Source organism: Mercurialis annua, linkage group LG2 (assembly GCF_937616625.2).
Source record: "Mercurialis annua linkage group LG2, ddMerAnnu1.2, whole genome shotgun sequence".
In the NCBI taxonomy this organism is placed as follows: domain Eukaryota; kingdom Viridiplantae; phylum Streptophyta; class Magnoliopsida; order Malpighiales; family Euphorbiaceae; genus Mercurialis; species Mercurialis annua.
In genome coordinates this window covers 13,827,404-13,828,677 of record NC_065571.1, presented here as the reverse complement: position 1 = coordinate 13,828,677, position 1,274 = coordinate 13,827,404, and the positions used below count along the sequence as shown (strand labels likewise).

Genomic DNA, 1,274 nt, shown 5'->3' with positions numbered 1-1,274 from the left:
TTGAGATAAAACTTACTAGTATTTTTATTTTAAAAAGTAAATACATAAACTTTCCTAAAATATATATTATGCTAACTAATCTTCGCCGACCCAGATATTTTTGTGATAAAAAAATACCCTTAAACTTACCCATATATGCCCAATCATTTAAATAATTAAAAAGAATTACATTTTTCCTCTATTATGTATCTTTTTCTTGTCTATATGTAATAGGAAAGGCAAATGTCGTAAAAAGGCCAAACCTTTTATAAAAGTTTTAAAAAAGTCATGACCTTTCAATTTTGTCGATTTTGGCCAAAAACAAATTATTTGGTTTCAGTTATGGCCAACTCTCAATTGATTTCAATTTGCCTATGTGGCGCCTATGTGGCATGTCAAATATTGAAAATTCAGGACTTTTGTGAAACCAAATAATCCATTTTTGGCCAAAATTGACAAAATTGAAAGGTCGTGACTTTTGTGAAACCAAATAATCAGTTTTTGGCCAAAATCGATAAAATTGAAAGGTTAGGACTTTTGTGAAGCTTTTGTAAAAGGTTTGGCTTTTTTATAACATTTGGCCTAAAAGAAAATATCAATGCCTCTCCTAAAATTCTACAATGAAAGTAGTCACATGTCAAATGCTGTTCACGTGCCCTTTTGCCACAACTGTTTGGCTAGGATCTCATCTGCAGGTTTTAGAGGGGCTTGGGGAAGATGAATGTCTAAAGGAAGTATGGATGAATCTGGAAAATAAGCCAAGCGACCAATGTGCACAGGTTAAGTTTTTGTCTAAAGTTTCTTGGCTTATGTGGGCCCTATGTCAGTCCAGGAATGCTATGATATTTCGAGAAACTTCCGATGACCCTGGCGAAGTCGTCAGCAAAGCGACGGAACTTCAAGCGGAGTTCCTACGCGCTAGACATAGGTCTCAACCTGCACATCAGTCCCTTGCAGCAACCACTGTAACACCGACCTTGTCAGTCTGGAGTCCCCCTCCAGCCAATGTTTTCAAGCTTAACTTTGATGGAGCCTTCCATGAAGCTACGTCGACGGGGTGGGGGCAGTAGTGGTCTGTAATCACATAGGAGCGGTTTTTAGCTCAGCCACAAGACGTTATCCAAATGTAGTCTCTCCAGCAACCATTGAGGCAATGGCCTTGAGAGATGCAATTAACTTAGCCATAAGTCTGCAGCTTCCTGAAGTCATTTTTGAGGGAGATGCTAAGGTAATTATTGAAGCAATGACGCAGAACTCCTAGGTGGATTACAATTCCGATGTTATTACTCAGGATT

General features: G+C 38.1%; 1 protein-coding gene across 1 annotated transcript; it reads left to right on the top strand.

Annotated features, from left to right (window-relative positions):
- Positions 1 to 599: 599 nt before the first annotated feature.
- On the top strand, positions 600 to 1,049 carry LOC126668231 (uncharacterized). Its single transcript, XM_050361440.1, has one exon. The coding sequence runs from the start codon at positions 600 to 602 to the stop codon at positions 1,047 to 1,049; it is 450 nt and encodes a 149-aa protein (XP_050217397.1).
- The last annotated feature ends 225 nt before the right edge of the window (positions 1,050 to 1,274 follow it).